At 41.8% G+C, this 17,602-nt stretch overlaps 1 protein-coding gene and 3 non-coding genes across 4 annotated transcripts; all 4 read right to left on the bottom strand.

The window, feature by feature from the left end:
* Positions 1–745: 745 nt before the first annotated feature.
* Positions 746–17,326, bottom strand: TIMM23B (translocase of inner mitochondrial membrane 23 homolog B). Its single transcript, XM_066618746.1, has 7 exons — positions 17,081–17,326; positions 14,247–14,305; positions 12,494–12,587; positions 10,766–10,850; positions 5,517–5,575; positions 4,099–4,209; positions 746–1,194 (listed from the first exon to the last, which is right to left on the bottom strand). The coding sequence occupies exons 1-7, from the start codon at positions 17,187–17,189 to the stop codon at positions 1,079–1,081; spliced, it is 633 nt and encodes a 210-aa protein (XP_066474843.1). The 5' UTR covers positions 17,190–17,326; the 3' UTR covers positions 746–1,078.
* Positions 7,574–7,778, bottom strand: LOC136647073 (small nucleolar RNA SNORA74). The gene has a single exon (XR_010794241.1). It is a non-coding gene; the product is annotated as a small nucleolar RNA SNORA74 (small nucleolar RNA).
* LOC136647072 (small nucleolar RNA SNORA74) lies at positions 11,636–11,838 on the bottom strand. Its single transcript, XR_010794240.1, has one exon. It is a non-coding gene; the product is annotated as a small nucleolar RNA SNORA74 (small nucleolar RNA).
* Positions 13,444–13,648, bottom strand: LOC136647074 (small nucleolar RNA SNORA74). Its single transcript, XR_010794242.1, has one exon. It is a non-coding gene; the product is annotated as a small nucleolar RNA SNORA74 (small nucleolar RNA).
* Positions 17,327–17,602: the final 276 nt, after the last annotated feature.

Genomic DNA, 17,602 nt, shown 5'->3' with positions numbered 1-17,602 from the left:
AAAAGACAATCCCTTCCAATACAAAATACTGTTACTATTTTATTGGGCAAACACCACCATTACTGCCTAAGGAGGGGAAGGAAGAATCTTTTCATCAATTCAGAACACAAACACAGAAAATGGGGCTATACACATTGCTGTAGAAATTGATGCAGAAGGGAACTTGTAATACACCTTCAAAAATCTATACTTCTCACGCATGTTTTCACAGTAGCTGTAGTAATTGGTATCCTCTTACAATGCACTGGTTTACTTGATAAGGTAAATGCAACAGCAAGAACTTCAAAAGTGAAGCAAATCTTAATAATGGTAAACTAAAAGCACTGAAGCAGCAGTCTCACCACTGTACATTCCCTTCTGACTTCAGGACCTAAGGGAAGGGACCTAAACTTTATTTCCAGTTTGGGTCTGGCCATAAGGATTAGAAGCTTCCTTACATTAATCTTGTTCTCAATTCAGTGCAATGGGTTCATACACTATACATTGAACCTTAACAGTATAGTAACTATTATTTTGTAAAAGGCACACATACTTGAGCAAGCATTCTGCCTTCAAGCCATGTTCATAGTTAATTGGCTCCTGTTAAGTATTTCAAACCAATGTTCTAAAAATAGAATACTGAAGAATTGCACTCTCTCCCTGTGTGATTGCCCCTTCTTGCTCAGCTAAGACAGAGGGCATGGATCTTGTCCTAGTTATTATGAACAAAGTTTACTAAAATGACCAGTATTGAGAATACAAGATATTAGCTTAGGGACTCATTTTATTGGAATCAAAACAAGCAATGGGATCAGTACACAAACCTAATAGCACAGATTGATACATGAGCCAAAAATACAATAACTCTGGTCCAGGCAAAAGTGAACATGCGGTGGAGGCAGAAGCCTAAAGTTGGTAATTGTATCACTCCTTCACAGATGAAACAGCATTTATCCATCGGCCAGCTGGAATGATGTGCCAGTACCGGTAACCAAGTCTTCACAGTGAGATTCTGTACTTTAGTTTCCATCTGCTCTGTGTCATACTGAAGGAACAAGTCTGATTGCACTACATTTGTAGATATTGTTCTTAACTCCATTCAGAGGGTCTGCCGCTGCACTGAGCCTTTCATGTGCTCCCAGTTGTTATAGAGTGCATAAAGGCTGGTGAGCATCAGTCCAGCAATGCCACCTCGTGCTATACCACGTAGTCCACCTGTGGGGAGGGGGAGTGGTCATGAAGGATATATCAATGAGAGGAAATACAGGCAAAGAGCATTTGTGAGGTTCTTTCATGTAGACTATAATATTTGTGAAAGCAAATACACACAATTGACTATAAAGTTGCTATTGATATGCCAATAAAGGTTTCAGAACAGACTATATAAAGTTGCTATTCTTGCAAACACATTAACAGTCATGTAAATAGTAATCCATCTTATCTAGGACAACTGTTTAAGAGGGAGGAAAGAGAAAAAAGACTTTAAACATTCTGGTCCAGGTCAAATATGTGATCCCAAGGTTAAATCTTCACATCATGTGACAACCCCATAAGCCTTGGGGACACACGTTCTCTCCCTTTGTGAGGGATAGTTCTACTTCTCATCCTGGCTGATTCTAGCCAAAATTTCCAAACAAAGCGAGATATGGGATTGGTCTAAACTAGGATTGGAAGTAGAATATTTGCTTCCCTTCAGGAGGAGAGGGGCACAAGCAACTGAAGCTTGAAGATGTCATACAAAGACAGGGTTCAATCTTGCCTTTCTGTAATGCCTCAACTAGACCTGTGACTCAGATACCTGACAGTTTTAGGTTCAAAAAATCTCAGTTCTGTTAAATAAGATAACTAGGTTTAAAGGAATAAAGCAAGAATGAAGCACCCACAGTCTAGCTGTTTTAAATATCCCTTTCAAGCAGGACGGGGGAAGGGGGGAACACACAAGTAGCTGTGTTCTGCAAGACAAAATTGAGCTGCTGAGTGAAAAAGATTTGAAAGTGTCGAACCCAATAGTGTTGGCAACTTTAAGCCCTCCCCACCCATCACCAATGTTTCTGTTCACTAAGTGATAGGCTGAAATATTCCTCCTCCTGTTAGTCTTGGATAGTGACTTCAGCAACTCTCATGAAACAGGCATCGGTCATTATCTCTTTTGTACATACACGTTAATATATAAGAGTGTCACAATGACTTACACTGGCAGACAAGCAAATGATGACACAGAGCCTGCCAGTGAAACTGCTAAAATCTACCCAGAACACAGGTCAGCTCCTATAAGCCCTATTCCACTATTGGACAGTAACAGTATAATTAGGTAAAGAACAGAAAAGTATCCACCCATTTCCCTCTCTCTTCCCTGCAGGGAACTAGAGATGAGAGTTTTATATACCATAATGTAGGATTTTAATTTCTTGCAAGCAAGCAGATACGTGCCTGACTGCTACTGGTTTTGTTTATTGTTTAAATACGATGAACTCCCTTCTACATGAGATTTTAATACAGAAAAACAGGCCATAACACACTGACTTTTTCAAAATGCTTTCCTCAGCAAAAGGATTATTAAAGCTCTCCCATGTTCTAAAAGCTAATTGTGACATAGGTAGTATATATGAAGCATACGTTTCAGCGTGCAGTTCAGGAGTACCAAGAAAACAACTCACGCAATATGCCCAGGGCTGAAGAATGAACATGTCCTAACAGGTACTTTGAGCTATACGAGCTCCATGGGCAAAATAGTGATGTTACATAATGTAACATGAATTTTAAGACAGAATCATATTTCAAGTCTTTTTCTAAGGCACTTTCAACATCAACCTGCTACCAAGGGCTCTCAGAGAAGAGCTAACACTTTAACATTGGTAAGCGGTCTAAAGGCAGCTGAAAGAAGAGACAAACTTAGTAGCAGCCATTATTTAAATGAAGCACAAACCCAGGTTGCACATCTCTTCTCCTTTCTAAACATTCACACATTTCCAACACTCTGAGGTTATATGACATTTATTCTGTGCATGTCTTTGGTACAGCATGCTGCAAATGGATTACTAATTTCTATTAGTTTCCAGATATTACTGTCATTAACTCATTTAATGGTACCTGGCTAGGATAAGAACTGCTTGTCAGTTGCATGTAACATGTGCCACAACCAGGGCACAAATACCTGCCATTTAAAATAGTCATGAACGTTAGGAAATCTTTAAACAAACACAACAAATAGCTTTATTGCTTGTGATAATGTCTGGCTAAGTAAGATTTGGAGAATGATGTATTGCAGTTGTATTAGGTAGAAGTTCAGGCAAATACGTATATCTAGCTGAAAAACCTGCTCTCCAATCTATACACTAATTTCATACTTTCATTATGGGAGAACCTAGAAGCCATGACTATAAATCGTAGGCTTCTATTTCTAATATGAGCCTTTTATTCCAATGCATCTCTCAATGTTAGATGCAACAGGAAAGAGCACCTCTCCAAACAAATTCTAACATTAAAAAGAGTGAAACAAGGATGTGTCCTGGCACCTTTGTTTTCATTTTCTATATAAATAACATGGTTTACTGCTTAAGTAATCCAAACTTTTGCCCCCATGCTAGCCAATAGTAAGACAGCTTTTACTGTTTTATGCCAATATATATGTTTTTATCTTGTTTTATCATATAATATATGTTTTTAAATCATGTTTTTAATCGTATTCTTATTGTTGAAAGCCGCCTTGGGTACCTTTGGGAAGAAAGGCGGGTATAAATAAAACTACCATCTTACTACCATCAGAATGTTAGATCTGTGTACAAAGCAAGCTTAGATTCCTGGAAAGAATACAGGGTACTTTTTCATATGCATCCTATTTGAAAAAAAAAAAGTTCTCCAAATGCTGTCCCTGTTCAGTTCCCAACTGAAAGTAGTTTTTTTGCATTAAAGTGTGAAATATCCCATTTGATTGATGCATACACCAGCAGCATATTCTTGCATAATTTACAAGAATAAAATGTATATTGTATTATCACAGAAATCAGTAGATATGACAAAGTACACAAAGAGCTTATTAAGAAAGATGTTCTATATCTCAACAGGTATACTTTTGATCCAACTCACAACCAAGATTAATAAGGTTGTTTGCCAACATACCTGTGCTTTTATACAGCATTCCTGTCATAGTCCCAGCAGCTATAGTGTTCAAATCATCTTCTGCACCTCGGGTTTTCTCTATGATGACTCCAAATGCGCTATATAGCAGTGCTAGAATGAAATTCAAGTTCCCAGTCAAAGAACAAAGCAAAAAATATTCCAAAACAACCTTTGACATTGGACAAAGAACCCACTAAGATTCTAACCTAGTGCACCACATCCTCTCTTTACTAATTAGCTCTGCTCATGGAGAGAACAAGCTACTTTCAGGTAACTAGGCACAGAAGCTTTACAAGAGCTATGTTTCTTATAGGCCATGAATAACTAACATAGGGATTTGTAGAGGAGAAAGTTAGTAACTTTTGTGAACTTATTTGCTAGTTGGAATGTGGTTAGCAGGCTGCTCAGAATTTTATGTTACTTTAATTTTGGATTCCCTAATAGGTTGCAAGGAGCAACTGTTTGCTTCTGTCTCAACAGCGGCACTGCCCCTCATACTGCATACCATGTGCTCAATGTCAAAACAAAGAAACAAAACACAGTGCAAATGACTGCAATGGATAAAGAAAGAAAATGAATTTTTTAGCACAGGACTAAACCCCAACTTCTGCTGAAATCACAACTCTTTTAGATAAAATGTGCCAAGAGCCACACATCTAGTTACCAGTGGTAACTGCTGTTCTCTGCCCAAAACAACAGGCTCCCTTCCCTTGTGTGCTCTATGCAAGCTTGTTTGGCACACTGGTGTTCTTTTTCTCTAAAAGCAAGAATTCCACTGAGTATGCCCAATATCCTCCCTAAAATTGTAGGTAGTTTAGTTTCCTTTTAGGAATTGGTAGGTAGTCAAACCTCCTACCAAAGTGTCAATATGACCCTCATTACTAAAAGAGATACTTCTCACAGAATTGCATCATATTCCATAATTTTGCAGGCTTGTCACTAAAGACAGGTCAGGGTGAAAGACTAAGACAAACATGGAAATGTTACTCAAGAAAGCAAACACAGCTGTGAAGCTTTGTTAATGTATCACTTGTAACATTGGAATATTGAACTTAGGTACCTTTGAGGCCAAACTGGCAATTTTCTAATGCTTTCTCTGCTGACAACCACCACCACCACCACACACACACACACGTACACTGGTCTTTAATAGGTCTAAGTCTTCAGTGATAAGTAACAATCTTTCAGGCCTCCAGATCTCATTAAAATGAATTAGCTGAGGAAGCAACCAAGCACACCTAGTCACCTGGTCTTGATATCAGGCTGCACTCTACACTGAATTCTCAGAATTAAAGCACCCAATCTGCCAGTTGCAATTCCCAACCTACATTTTCCAGACTGCCCAGGAAATTGAGTTATTAAAGTTGACCTTGCTTAAATATTTGCTACAAAGGTTTCTACAACACAAGATGACTTACCTAGAGAGCCAAGAGTGTTGGCCCATAATGCCCCTTGCCTTGTCACCATATTTAAAATCCTATAAGGAAGTAATGAGAGAAAATGAACACTACTGCTTCACAACAAGGCATAAGTATGTAATCCTATAGACATTACAGACAATACAGCATTTTTATGCTACTGAACATCTTCTGTTATAAAACTTGCCCTGTGTATTTTATAAGGTAGTAGCAATACAAGTGATGTTGGAGGAAAACATCTTCCACGTGGAGGAGCCAAGTATTATACAAACGCTTGATCCTGACAGGTTAGCTGTGCAAGTTTTACTACATAAATACTGAACCTGAATGTATAATGAATTTTTTAAAAATAATCCACTCCATTTTTAAAATGGTCGATAGTATTCTGTTTCAATAATAATCAAGGTATCTATCTAACCAAACCCTGATTTCTGAGTTCAGAATTATGAACCCAATCTATTTGAAGAACTGTTGAACCTAGTCTGGAGAACACTGGATTTTTGCAGATTTCTAAGCAGTCTGACATTGACTATCTCAAGAATGATGCTGCAATAATGAAGATACTAAACACAAAAACAAGTGGAGGAAATGGAGCTATGTGAAACATAGATGTCGCTCCTGTAAACAACCAGAATTCTTTACAAGGCTTCCCTTTCATTTCTGAGCTGTTAAGAAAGTTGGTTTTCTACATGTTTTCAAATTTTTCTACAAGCTAGCTAAAAGCTAGCTAATGGTTTTCTTTTCATTTTTAAAGGTAGAACCACAGATTTCTCTGCAGGTCAAAATCTGCAACCATTCCAGGCCGCAGTGCAAATAGACAAAACATGGACTCAACATTCCCTCAACCATAGACAATCACTAGACTTGTACAGCCAACCTAACTTCTATTATACTCCTTTCTTTTTCCCCAGGGGTAGAAGTGAGAGTTGCCCTCAGAAAATAAATAAATCGATATTTTAGCAGAACTGTAATTGGGCAACAGTTACACCTGAAACAAAAGCTTGCAGCAAAGGCTGGAGTTTGTTTTCTGCATTCACCATGAACTGGAAGGTTTTCTCTCTAAACAATGAGATGTGTTAAAATGAGTATTTTCTGATTTACTATGCCCTCACCATTTCACTTATCCGTTTTGGAGTTTTAATATATATTGCTTTTAATCTATATGCCTACATTCCTAGGAAGTGCCCCAACTATATAGAAACCACTATATTGACAGGCACCTGACCACCCAAACTCTATCAGATACAATTATTCCAATGACAGATTTTGTTATTGTATTACCTAGGTCAGTCGTAGTCAAACTGGTGGGCCACCATCAAAACTAAAAGGGCACTTTCCCCTTAAAGGGAATGACCCAAGAATGGGTACCCCAATGATGCCACAGCAATCACAGTGCTGTAGGTACCCAGGGGCATTTTAATGTACCTAGGGTATCCTGCAGCCTCCCAAAGGATCCCAAGAGGCTTGCAGCCCCCTTGGTGAGCCTCCCCTCTGCAGCAGTGAGCTCAAAACTCCAATCGGAGCTCACTTCCAGTTTTCAGTTGGAGCTCCAGAGCTTGGAGCTTCCAAAACTGGAAGTGAGCTCCAGGTGCAAATCGGGGCTCACTGCTGCAAAGAGAAGGATTGCTAAGGGGGCTGTGAGCCTCCAGGACCCTCCAGAAGGTTGCCCAACCCCCCCCCAGGTATGTTAAAATGCCCCGGGTGCTTGTGGTTCTGCAATCGCTGTGGCAACTTTGGGGCATCCCCCATCCCCAGTCCTTGCTCAGCAATTCTCAAACTCCCTGAGAGTTTGAGAACCACTGACCTAGATCATAGACTTCCTATATAGTTTACATCAGACTAATACATAATAAACTCTTGAGCCCAGGCATTATATTTTAGTTCACAAAATGCACAATAAAATGTGAGCAAATTAAAACATTCAATAAAACCCATTCTTTCTAGGCATAATAGGAAAAAACTACAGCCATTGCAAAAAATATAAACTACAAAACACTTTTTTCATAAAGATAAACAAGTCTGATACACATATAATGACTTAAACATCTGTAGTAGAGTGTGTTTGCTTCTAGACTAGAGCTGAGGAGGACTGATAACTGCTCAACTCACTCTCAGAGAAGCACAGTACTGCCCCACACTGGTGTCAGCTGCCTCCAGAACAGAAACAATGACAGACAGGTTAAATAGACAGTACTTTAATCTGCCAGCAGTGTAACACCATCAAAGACATGTTACTGACTTAGACAGCTGACTACCGCTGGAATTTGGGGACAAAAAATGGACTGAATTCAAAGTATCCATCAGCACACAGAAGGTCTCTTTTACTCTCAGAAACATATTCATGTCTTCTTGCTGGAGTACTGAACAAGCAGAACTAAAACAAAAGACGTTGCTCCCCTTGCTGAAGACACACTGGAAGTGTTACAAAATATACCTATACTACCACTGCAACAATACATCTCTTACTGCTTACACAGTATTAACTGCATAGCACTAGTGGCTTTTTCCCTATTAGTGGTCAGTTCTTTGGATTTATTCTGTACTGAAGCATTAATCAAGCTAAAGTTTCAAACTACCTCAAAAGTGGCAAAGGACATATGTTCTTTATAACCTAAATACCCTTCAGAACTTTATTTAGGAGTGGAAGGGGGAAATGTGCCAAAATGTTTTAAAATGCTGCTAAGCTGCCTAAAGCCTGTGGGTTATGTATGGACATGGCTCAAGTGTTTTTTTAAATATGGGTGGGTCAAGAGGGATAGAAATTATGCTAACAGCATAATGCACATGAACGTGTACTTTTTAAGCTATAGTACCTTCCACAGCCTTTGAAGTTAGTGCGTCCTAGCAAAGAAGTTTTGCACAGGGGTGGGTAAATTGAAGAAAGACAGCTGGGAGCAGCATCAGATGGGGGAAACCAGGAAAACCAAAAAAAGAGCAGCTGCTGATGACAAGATCCAATGCAGGAGAAAAGGGAAATATCACTAATTACAGCTCCGACAGGGCTGTGCCAGTTTAGAAAGGGAAAGAACTACTTCTCTAAAACATTTCCAGTTTTCTACATATGTATTTAATTTGGAATCACACAGCAAAAAGCGAGCATTTTATTAGAATTTCTCATAACACCGTGTCTACTCGAGAACTACTGCATAAATCGAAGAGTAATGACAAAGTGACCAACGTTTTGGTTTACACATATATGTGGTGTATATCTACTTGTAACTTCAGACCAAAGAACGGAATAACTTTGAATGAGTTGACCTTCAGTGTGTCTTCATTGTTACTTCTACCAACAGAGGACCTATATAACAGATTAATAAGAGTTTGCCGCCACCTGCTGGTTCAAGTTACAATATCTGTAATCTTCTGCTTCATTTTAAAAAGATTTTAACACATTACAATCTCTCTGGTTGATGTTCAAAAGAAATGGGCACAAATTATACAATTTATTTCCATTTTTCAACATGCTCTGGAAGTAATAAGAATACAAACATATAGAATCCACATCCTATAAAAATGCAGCTATCAGAATGTTTCTATCTTTAACAAACCAACAAATTAATATTTTAAAAACGTATTCCCTGATTTTCCTCTCCACATGGAAATGGCCAAGATGGCTTGCAAACGAATTTTTAAAAAATCAACAAATCAAGCAAAATACAAAACAGTTTAAAAAATCAGTAGAATTAAAACAAAGCCGGGGCAGAACAGATGTACATCTGATATACAACAAAAAATGATTTGAAAGTTATACTTTACATAGAAAGGTCATGATAATTTGATTTTTAAAAAAATACTGCTACCATCAACAATGTTCTAAGTCAGGAGCACCTTTATACCACTCTCTCTTTCTTTAGTAGATCATGATTACAGGTATTAACATCTATGTATTTTTCCACACCATACCCAATATTCTAATACCAGGAAATAACCATATTCGAAGACAGAGAGAAATTGTTGAAGATGAGGGCTCAAACATCAGGTGGAACCGTGGTTCTTAGGGCCTGCCCAAAAGAAAATCTAGTGGTATAACACTACAGTCCCCAGTGAGGAAGAGAAACAATACATCGTATAGAGAAAAGAGACAGTATGAGCTTATAAATCGTACGAGCTTATAAAAATATAGGTCATGAATCTGAATCTTTTATTTCCAAATATTTGTTTCTGCCTAAGATCTCCTAAGAAAACTGAAAAATCTCTTTTTTAAAAAAGCTTACAAACACTGAGAAAAAATGCATGCTGGATCTAAGTTGTACAACTGGATGTTGGTAGTAAGAAACAAGGTAAAGAGACAGACCTTCTAGGGCAGTGGTTCTCAAACTGGTGGGTTGCGCCCACCAGTTCATGTAACACTTCCCCTGCCCCTTAAGGGGCGGGGGAAGGGGAGGGAGGCAGCAGATTGTTGTTTTATCCCCAGGATCCTGTGGCTAAGGGGAATGAGGTTGGGGTGCTCTGCACTCATGTTATGTAGGCGGGCTGCAGCAGGCTGCAGGAGGAGCGGAGAGCCCTGCAAAGCCCTGCACAGCACTCCCCGAGGCTTGGAACATTTGCTAAAAGCAGGTGCAAAGCACTTCCGTTTTACAGGAGGTGCTTTGCACCCGCTCTTAGTGAACATTCCAAGCCTTGGGGAGTGCTGTGCAGGGCTCCCCACACCTCCTTCAGCCTGCTGCAGCCATGCCCTCGTCCCCCCCCTTAGCGACGTGATCCTGGGGATCACGGCACTGCCCTAGTCCCTCCCCCACAAGAACTTACTGAGGGAGTAAAGCTCCCTCAAAGTTTGAAAACCTCTGTTCTAGGGGATACAGCTTGCTTAAGTCTGAACTCTTGTTACTGTTATTGTCATTTTTATAAAAAATGAAGAAAATATTCTATATATCAAGCAGCAAACTCATCCTAGCTCAAGTAAATGAAACACATTGAAGGACAGTGACAAAAAGCTGTCAAAAGAAATATTCTTAACATCATCCTGTGATCCCCCACCGTTATTTAGACACAAAATTTTTAATTAGACTGACTTGTACTAGAAATGTTCCTTCCATACTGGCCACACTAAAGACCAGTTTTATGGCATCTCACTGACACTTGTAGCAGGTAAGAATACAAGGGAAGAAAGAACATGGTTAGGAAACACCTCAAAAGGAATTCCTTATCAATGACCAAATCACCATGTTTGAGTTCTGAAAACAGAACAAACAAAGCAATTATTTATAACTGAAAAGTATGTATAATGTTTAGCCAACTTATGCACTTACTGTACATTTCTGGGTTTGGACCAAGCCATGCTTTGTGTTTCCTTCAAACCCAGCCGTAGGCCATTTAGAGCACCAAGTGCAGCTCCTATTAAGGCAGGACATCAGAATTTATTAGATATTGCAAATAAGAATCAAATGCTAAAAACTGTCGCATTTAAAACATCCCAGCAGGAGTTAAGTAACTATCATCAATGAAAACATGCAGTGTACAGAAAAAATATATTATAATTACACACTTCTATTAAAACTGATACAATAGCTTGGTAATACTGCTATATACTAGTGAAAGGTCACTGAAATTTCACAGGCTAGGTAGAGTGGGCAAAAGTAGGACTCCAACTATTGCCCTCATCTTCCTTTGCTCCAGTCCTTCTTCCCCTTCCAGACTGCTTGCTCTCTATTTTGTGTTCTCCCCTTCCCATATGGTGCCACACCTTACAGATACAGGAGGTTTTGGTGTTATTTTCCCTTATTCAGAAATAAGTCCACTGTGTTCAGTAAGACTTAGGCTGTAAACCTATCTTATTCAATAGGAACAAACACCTCTGCTTACAGCAGTGTCATCTATTCTCTGCATAGTTTTGGAAGTGGGCAAAAAGAGTATATGATATTGTAGTTTGTCCCTAGAGAATGTAATAAGTGTGTGAACAATTTAAGCAATAAATAAAACATATTTTAATTGTCTTCTTGACACATTAATAAAAACATGATGGTTCATGTAAGGAATCTTCAATAGCACTTCCTATGTTCTACAGGCTGAAAACTGACAAAATGCTTCTAAGGAAGACTGTGAAAACCTTGTTTTGCTTTTTCAGTATTCAAACTATATTACCATATTACAGACATAAAATTCATTACAAGTTTCACATGAGTGTATGCCTCCAGACTAGTGATGAGCAGGATATTAACTGCTCAGCACACTCTCAGAGAAGCACAGTACTGCCCCACACTGGTGTCAGCTGTCTCCAGAACAGAGACAATGACAGACAAGTTAAACAGACAGTACTTTAATCTACCAGTAGCGTAACGCTGTCAAAGGCATGGTATGACCTAGACAGCTGACTACCACTGGAATCTGGGAACAAACAATGGACATGACTACCTGCTCCCAAATTATCAAGTTAATATTTGTAGTCCATACTTAATGGTAAAGGTAATGTAGTAATATAGTTATGGTATAATGCAGGGTTTCTCGAACTGTGGGTGCAACCTAATGTCTGATGGGTCCTGGCCCACCTGCCTTTGCATCTAGCTGGTTCCAAATTGGAGCCCTCCAGACACAATTGGAGGTGGTGCTGGGAATCCATAAGCAGTTGAAAAGACATTTCCTGTTTACTTCTGAGTTTGTGAAAGTGATTTCCAGTTGCCTGCGGAGGCCTTCTGAGGCCTGGCACCAGAGAAAGGGGAAGGTTGCGGTGGGGGTGAAGTTTGAGAACACCTGGTATTACACCAAGAATTCTCTCAAAAATCTGTTAGGATGTGGAGAAAATACTCCTGCAGTGTAACTGAACTCTTATTTTTTGACATGTTGTTCTCTGAAATTTGCCAGTTGAAGGCTTGCAAACTTGTACTGCATGCTTTAGCTGTAAGGATACTCTTCCCCCCCACCAAACACAGAGCAGCAATGTGAAAGAACGTCAGCTAATCATTTTCATATATAATGCAAATATGCATGTATAGATTCTAATTAAACCCAGCTATCAAACATCACGTAAAATTGTCCCATACCTGTCATGCAACATCCTCCAATTGTAAAGAATGCCAATTCAAACCTGCCCCTTGTTTTGCTAGCTCCAGTAGGTAATATGAATTCATCTGTGTCCTAAAAAAGAAATCTCTTGTTTGACTTATAGTTGTATACGAAACCCTGTGTTTTATATACAAACACACCAATTTTACTTTCTGGCATTTATATGTTGAAGGGTTACAGCCCAATCCTGAGCTACCTGCAGCGCCCAGGCTCGGCTCTGAGGAGAGCTCCTGCTGAATCCTGCAACTCCCGCGCTACTGCAGGAGGCACCTCGGAAGAAGGGGATGTTTGTCCCCTTCCCGCAATGGGGCTATTCTCTTTAGCACTGACCAAAAGGTCGGCGCTAAAGTAAAGGCGCTCAGGTAGGGCGCGCAGCCCTGCACCAGCGCCCTGGATCCTGCAGCGCACAGCTCTGCGGATCCGCCTCTCTCCCTCCTGCCCGACATGCCTCTCGCCCGACCCTGCCGGCCTCCCCCGAATGCCACCCCCACGCTCCCGTCCACACCCCCTCCCATTCCGCCGGTGGTCCAGGAGACCGCCGAGCCGCAGAACCTGGGCCACTGCCCGGCGCTAGCCCAGTACCAGCTGGCGCTGGGCTAGCACCGGTAGGAGCCTGGTGGTGAGTCCCGCAAACGTGCCTTATGGCCGTACCACAGACCATAGGATTGGGCTCTAAGTTATTTAAGGGAATAATTATACACATAGGATAATATTAGTTTTCATATGAGATGTACTTCACATCAAATAAGAAGCCAGAGCAATTATGTACAACTAACCAAGAATATTACAGTGAGCCATCAACCATGTTGACATGTTCGCAACTATACATGCTGGCTCAGTTCAGATGCAATGGAAAACTATTATTTTGTGTTTTTATAAACCATACAAACTCTATCATAAAAATTAAAGTCATTACATGCTGCATGTGGTTGTATGCTTCCAGACTAGCCCTGAGCAGGATGTTAACTGCTCAGCACACTCTCAGCGAAGCATAGTACTGCCCCATACTGTTGTCAGTTGCCTCCAGAACAGAGGCAAATGATAGACAGGTCAAACAGACAGTGCCTTAATCTTCCAGCAGAGTAACACTGTCACAGACATGGTGCTAACCCAGACAGTTGACTACTGCTGAAATTTAGCAACAGATATACTCAGAATCACCATCTCCCAGAGTTAGGGCCAGTTTGATTGTCTCACAAGAAGAAATCATTCCTACCATCCACTCTGTGTATTTAACCACTTCCTGATCAATAAGAGACTTGTCCTATTATTCCATGACTAGAGATGTGATGTTTTTTGCAGATTTTGTTTTTTGAGTGGTGTTGTGTGTTTTTATTCCAAGGGTGCATTTTTAAACAAATTATTATAACACTTTAAAAGTGTATTAGGTAGGTAATATAGATAGTATAGTGTCAGCAGATGCAGCCACAGTCATTATCCATTCACCCCACAATTCCAGCCCAACAGTGACCAATATGTAGAGATATTAGAAAACAGTTTTAATCAGAAGTGCAGAAAGCTTTGCTGAGTTTTTATTTTGTTATGATTGAAAAATCACACCTCTATCCATGACTATTAAATTTACAATGTAGGGCCTCATCCAAAATATTTTGTTAAGCCAAGTATGTTTATTTATAAATTTCACAGACATTTCAAAAATTCTTGATTAAATAGTTTGGCTATCAAGTACAACTGCAATTTAATACAATTTAACAGATATGTGCATCTTACCTGTATAAGATACCTAGGGTCCACATTTAAATATGGGGACAAAGGGCTCATTCCAGTCACTGTAAGAAAAAAAAGTTACACACCTAAGATAATTTTTACCAATGCTTCCAGTCTGAAAGGGCATTCAACAATGAAGACAAAGCAGAGAAAGGAACAAAAACATTTAATAGCAATAGTCATCTTCTAAGAATTCACTATGCCTGACAAGTAATTCTGACTCAATATAGGGGCAGGGACCCACATCAACTCTTAGCCAAAGTAATTTAGTCACTACTAGAAAAAGAATGAGCATCTAAGCTGCCCTGTTACGTAAAAAAGTATCCACTATTGCTTAAAAATTTAATTCTTTTTCCAAGTAAATACAAAAGCAGCTTCTAATAAACACTACACATGCTCAAAATATATTCTTTAAATAAAAGTTAGGTTTCAAGAATTGCATCGCAATCATAGGTATATCTATTCTACTTCTAAGTCCATCTGAGTTCAATGGGATAAATGGGTAGAAAAGCAAAGACTGTGAAGTTCAGGTTCAAATCAAACCTTACTTTTCAAATACAAACAACAATTTCTTGCTATACTCACTCATGCTATACAACTAATGATTTATGCAGTGAATCGCACATAAAGAACCACAAGAGAGGAAAAATGCATACAGGAGTTTTAAATTAGCTTTAAAAAGGTTCCCTCTAAAACAGTGTTTCTCAAACTGTGGGTTGGGATGCACTTAGGTGGGTCATGAGCCAATTTCAGGTGGGTCCCCATTCATTTCAATATGCTATTTTTAATATATTAGACTTGACGCTACACCGGTAAGTGACTGCATTTGGGGAAATGTCACAGATCTGTACATTTAACAGGCTAGTATGAAGATGCTTTTAATAATGATAGTCAATGGGATTTTTCTCCTGGGTAAGTGAGGGAAGGATTACAGCCTAGGATTTTTAAAAATTTTCCTGCTTGATGATTTCATTTCCAGTCACGAGATTACTTCTGGTGGGTCCTGACCCACAATCTAAAAAGTGGGTGCCTGTGCGAAAGAACTGAGAACCACTGCTCTAAAAGTATTTTAAATATTACAAGTACAAGGATGTGGCCTTTATGCTGCATTTGAATCAACAGAATCCTCCCCCTTTGGATTCTGGATCCACAGCTATTGAGTCAAAATCACACTCATATCCTGAAAGGCAGGAAAAGAGAATGATGTTCTTCCTAAAATTGATTTTGAACCTCTTTCAAATACTTAGGCCAATGGTTTTCAAAACTCTCCAGGAGAGTTTGAGTCACTGTAAGTTCTTGTGGGGGTGGGGGGGAGGCAGCGGGGCAATCCCCAGGATTGCGCCGCTCAAGGGGCTGCAGGGTGCTGGGAGCCAGTGCAAACCTTTGTTAGGGCTCCCTGCAGCAGTGAATGTAAAAGTGGAGCAATCGCGCCCCACCTCCGCTAAAGTTGAAATGGAGCGCAATCGCTCCACTTTCACTGCTGCGGGGCGCCCTAACAAAGGTTCGCACCGGCTCAGGCTGGTGGGCAGGCTGCAGGAGGCTTATGTAAGTGCACCCAAACCCCTGCAGCCCCCTGAGCAGAGCTGCCTCTTCCCTGCCTCCAGGCTGCCCCCGCCCCTTAAGGGGGCAGAGGCCAGGGCCCACAGGCTTTTCAGCCAGTCTGAAAAGCCCTGACTTAGGCCATTCGTTTGCAAATCAGCATCCAGCTGATGCTTTACCCCTGCTAATTGGGTAAGAGGCACTTTTTTAAGTAAGTGCTCCTATTTTATTCAGCAGGAGGAGAGTAACTGGCCCTCCTCACCCCAGCAGTGTCTTTTCTAGTGGCTGCCTGCTGGTGTTCTTTTGCAACTTTTCAGATTGTGAGCCCTTTTGGGACAGGGAGCTGTCAATTATTTGATTTTCTCTGTAAACTGTTCTGCAAACTTTTTATTGAAAAGCAGTATATAAGTACTGTTGTTCAGCCTCCTCCTCCTCAAGGACCCTTCCCCCACAACTAGGCAGGATCATTAATTCAGTGGAAAAGCCATGAAGGGAGTTGAGAGATTTGTAAAATTGAAGGCTCAACCTGACTAAGGCAGTCCTTAAGATTCGTGCAGCAACCCCCACTGAAGCAAGGGTGGCCTTTAGGGCTCACGCTGTGAAACCAATCACATGATCAGGGTGGCCGAATGTTCCAACCACAGGACAAAATGTAGGACATCCAAGGCAAATGTAGGACACGGCCAAACAGAAGCTAAAAGCACTCAAGTATTGATTTCATTGGGTTAATTAAAACACTGACAGCCCAATCCTGTCCCCACTTACCTAGAAGTAAGCCCCATTGACTCTAATGGGATTTACTTCTGAGTAGACAGGCATAAGATTGGGCTGTAAATTACTTATAGTTTTAAATTTAAAACTGCGGGCACAATCCTCGCCAGGTCTCCTCAGAAGTAAGTCCTATTTTGTTCAGCAGGGCTTACTCTCAGGAAAGTGCGGTTAGGACTGTAGCCTGCATTGCATACGATTTGCTCCGCGCCGCCTGCTCAGAGGGAAGGAGGCCACCGAAGGTTTTTCCCGGACACGAGGCGCCCGGCACCCTAAGCAGCCCGGAAAACGAGGGCGGCCTTCAGGGAGGAGGAATCCGTCAGCCTGAGGGCGCAGCAGTGGAAGAAAGGGCGGAGGCCCTCAGCCCGGGGCTTCCAGTGACCTTGCGGAGGCTGCTGGGAGGCCTCGAGCCAGCCCGGGGCGTCCTTTGTGCCGCCTCGCAGACCCCCGCCCGACAGGAGCCCTCTGGGGGGACCGGAACGAGCCTCGGACGGGCCCCAGTGCCCGGCGCCCCTCCCCCACATACTTACAGGGCACCCCGGCCAGGTCCGCGTGGGAGTAGCCCGGCCCGCCGACTCCCCCGGCGCCGAACAGGCCTCCCAGCCCGGAGCCCTTCGAGTTCCCGGCGCCTCCCTCCATGGAGGCCGCGCTTGGGGGGGGGCCCTCGGCACCTCTCCTGCCTGCCTCGCCACACGAGCGCGCCCCTATCCCTCTGCGCTGCCTCGCGGGCAGAACGGAAAGACGTCACCGGCACCCCTGTCGGGAGAAGTGCCGCAAAGCGCCTCCTCGCGACATCCCTGTATGACGTGGGCGCCTCGAGTCCGCCGCCTTCGTTTTCCTCGCGGCCGCACTTCCGCTTGACGACGCTTCCTCGCTTTCCGGCTCGGCTGGGAAACCGGGGGCGGGGCGCTGGTCAAGGCGTGAGGGGGCAGCCTCGGGTGCCTGGTGCTCGTCCCCGTCCGGGCCTGCTGCCGTCGCCGCCACCACCTCCTCAGGGGGCCCCGCAGCCCCTCGGGGGAACGGGCCTGGGCGTGGGAGGATGTGGCAGGGAG

Source organism: Tiliqua scincoides, chromosome 3 (genome assembly GCF_035046505.1).
Source record: "Tiliqua scincoides isolate rTilSci1 chromosome 3, rTilSci1.hap2, whole genome shotgun sequence".
Classification (NCBI taxonomy): Eukaryota; Metazoa; Chordata; class Lepidosauria; order Squamata; family Scincidae; genus Tiliqua; species Tiliqua scincoides.
Note: the sequence above shows the minus strand (reverse complement) of the source record. Positions and strands in the feature narration are given on the sequence as shown.

Excerpts from the sequence above, each read along its gene's own strand:
- TIMM23B (XM_066618746.1), bottom strand. The coding sequence starts at position 17,189 with ATGGAGGGAGGCGCCGGGAACTCGAAGGGCTCCGGGCTGGGAGGCCTG. Across the intron at positions 14,306-17,080 it reads GGACCTGGCCGGGGTGCCCT|TGACTGGAATGAGCCCTTTG; the intron begins GTAAGTATGTGG and ends TTTTTCTTACAG. Across the intron at positions 5,576-10,765 it reads TCCAAACCCAGAAATGTACA|GATTTTAAATATGGTGACAA; the intron begins GTAAGTGCATAA and ends ACTTCCTTATAG.